This window comes from Panicum virgatum, chromosome 8N, assembly GCF_016808335.1.
Source record: "Panicum virgatum strain AP13 chromosome 8N, P.virgatum_v5, whole genome shotgun sequence".
NCBI lineage: Eukaryota > Viridiplantae > Streptophyta > Magnoliopsida > Poales > Poaceae > Panicum > Panicum virgatum.
This window is the reverse complement of record NC_053152.1, coordinates 6127000-6129004: the sequence shown is the minus strand read 5'-3', so window position 1 is coordinate 6129004 and position 2005 is coordinate 6127000. Positions and strand designations below refer to the sequence as shown.

Here is a 2005-nt window from a genome sequence, read left to right as displayed (position 1 = left end):
ACTAAAGGGCCCAAAGAAAGGTTAAGGTCTTGTTTCAATACAGAAAGGTACATTGTGGCTGTTAAGTCTGACGGTAACTAATAACCGTCATGATGAGACACGCTCTACGTACTGATCTGCAATGAGATGAGGCCAAGAGCAAAGCCAGTAAAGAGATAAGTTTAAAGTACAGAGTGAGATCAAGGGGGAGAATATAAGGTTGATCTCATCTGACCCAGTCTAACGACTGCGTCAGACCCCTCTCACGCACCCTGATCGGGGGTGCTCTTGCCCTTTCGCTGGCAAGTGGGCCCCCCTTTGCGCAGGGCCAATATAAAAAGGAAAGGATGACGAGGGGGCACGTGGATTAAGATTCGCCGTGCCTCAGTTTTCTAGGAAAGGATGACGAGGGCGCTGAAGCAAAGGGAAGGTTACACGCCGCTGCCTCTGCGACCTCGCCATCACCACTACTACGTCGTCGTCACCGCATCACGCCGGCCTTGACCTCGAATGACTCCGGCATACCCCGAGCTCCACGGTGGCGCCATGGACATCGGCAAGATATTTTCTTCAACAGAAAGTTAGTTTCCCAATCGATCTACTCCTAGGAGATCCAAAGGGTTCCAACACCGTGTGCCCGAGTTTGCGCACACGGCAACCCTGCTGTTTCCGGTAGTGAGTTGAATAACCATCGAAAAGAAAGTTGCCAATTGCCATGCGAGAAAAGGTAAAGAAGTAAGACGATCGATGGCGACCACCTCACCTACCGCGAACAGCCACTGCCCACGGCAGCTAGACCACCACACCAGCTAGCTGCTTCACCAACCACTCCCACCACCAGCCCCAACCTTACATATCCTGTAGCTGCCTCATCCCGGCCACCTCCCGAAGCAGCATCACCCACATCTCCACCGCGCGCCATGGCCGGCGGCACCAGCAAGCTCCTCTTCGTTTGCGCCGGCGCCGTCGCCCTGCTGGCGGCGCTGGCCCCGCCGCCCGCCTCCGCGGCGGACGACGGCGGGTTCACGACGTTCAAGGTCTACTTCCACGACATCGTGGGCGGGACAAGCCCGACGGCGATCCGCATCGCGCAGGCGGCGTCGTCCAACTCCTCCTCCACCTTCTTCGGCGCGGTGGTGGCCATCGACGACCCGCTGACCACGGGGCCGACCCGCGCCGCGGGGACGGAGGTCGGGCGCGCCCAGGGCACGTACACGTTCGCGGACCAGAGCACGGTCGGGCTCCTGATGGTGATGAACTTCGTGTTCACCGCCGGCGAGCACAAGGGCAGCGGCCTGTCGATCCTGGGCCGGAACGAGGTGCTGTCGGACGTCCGCGAGATGAGCATCGTCGGCGGCAGCGGCAAGTTCCGGATGGCGCGCGGGTTCGTGCAGGCGCACACCATCGACTCCGGCGCCACCTCCGGCGAGACCGTCGTGGAGTACACCGTCAACGTCAAGGCGTAGCCACCGTCCGTCGTCGTCGTCTTTGTACCTTCTTGTTCTTCAGTGTTGCTGTACCGTGAGCGTGAGAGAGTTCATTCAGTTCAGATGGATTCTTGCCAGAGCAGTAGTTAGTTGAACAGGGATTCGAGTTTGGAGAGAGATGTGTACGAAGTTGTTGGGGAATTTGCAGAGTCGATCGGGTCGAGATGTCTGAAGAACAGGGCAAACGGGTTGGGATTTCCGGGCCGGGCGAATCGAAACTCGGCAGTAGAAAGTCAGCAACGCAGGCATGTGGCTGTTGATGATTGCGACCCCGGCAGCTGGCCAACCAACCAAAGCAGTCGTGCGTGTCGGTGGCGCTGTCGGCGCGTCGCTCGCTTTCCAGATCCCATCCAAGCGCAGTGCCCAGTCAAAAGAGCTTGCTCGGCCGCCCAATCCATGGATTCTCTCGCTGCTCGACAGATCAGCTGCCTGCCGTTCTGGATCGAAAATCGCACGAACTACCTTGCAATTCGTGTTTTTTTTAAAAAAAACAAAAAATCACTGCATCACCATAAGAGGTCTGACGCTCGACAGTGGTG

The 2005-nt window shown here is 57.9% G+C and overlaps 1 protein-coding gene across 1 annotated transcript; it reads left to right on the top strand.

The window, feature by feature from the left end:
- Window positions 1-748: 748 nt before the first annotated feature.
- LOC120686378 (dirigent protein 21-like) lies at window positions 749-1629 on the top strand. The gene has a single exon (XM_039968579.1). It carries the CDS (start codon window positions 900-902, stop codon window positions 1443-1445), a length of 546 nt encoding a protein of 181 aa, XP_039824513.1. The 5' UTR covers window positions 749-899; the 3' UTR covers window positions 1446-1629.
- The last annotated feature ends 376 nt before the right edge of the window (window positions 1630-2005 follow it).

Bases quoted from the DNA above. Each gene is read 5' to 3' on its own strand.
- LOC120686378 (XM_039968579.1), top strand. From the start codon at position 900: ATGGCCGGCGGCACCAGCAAGCTCCTCTTCGTTTGCGCCGGCGCCGTC.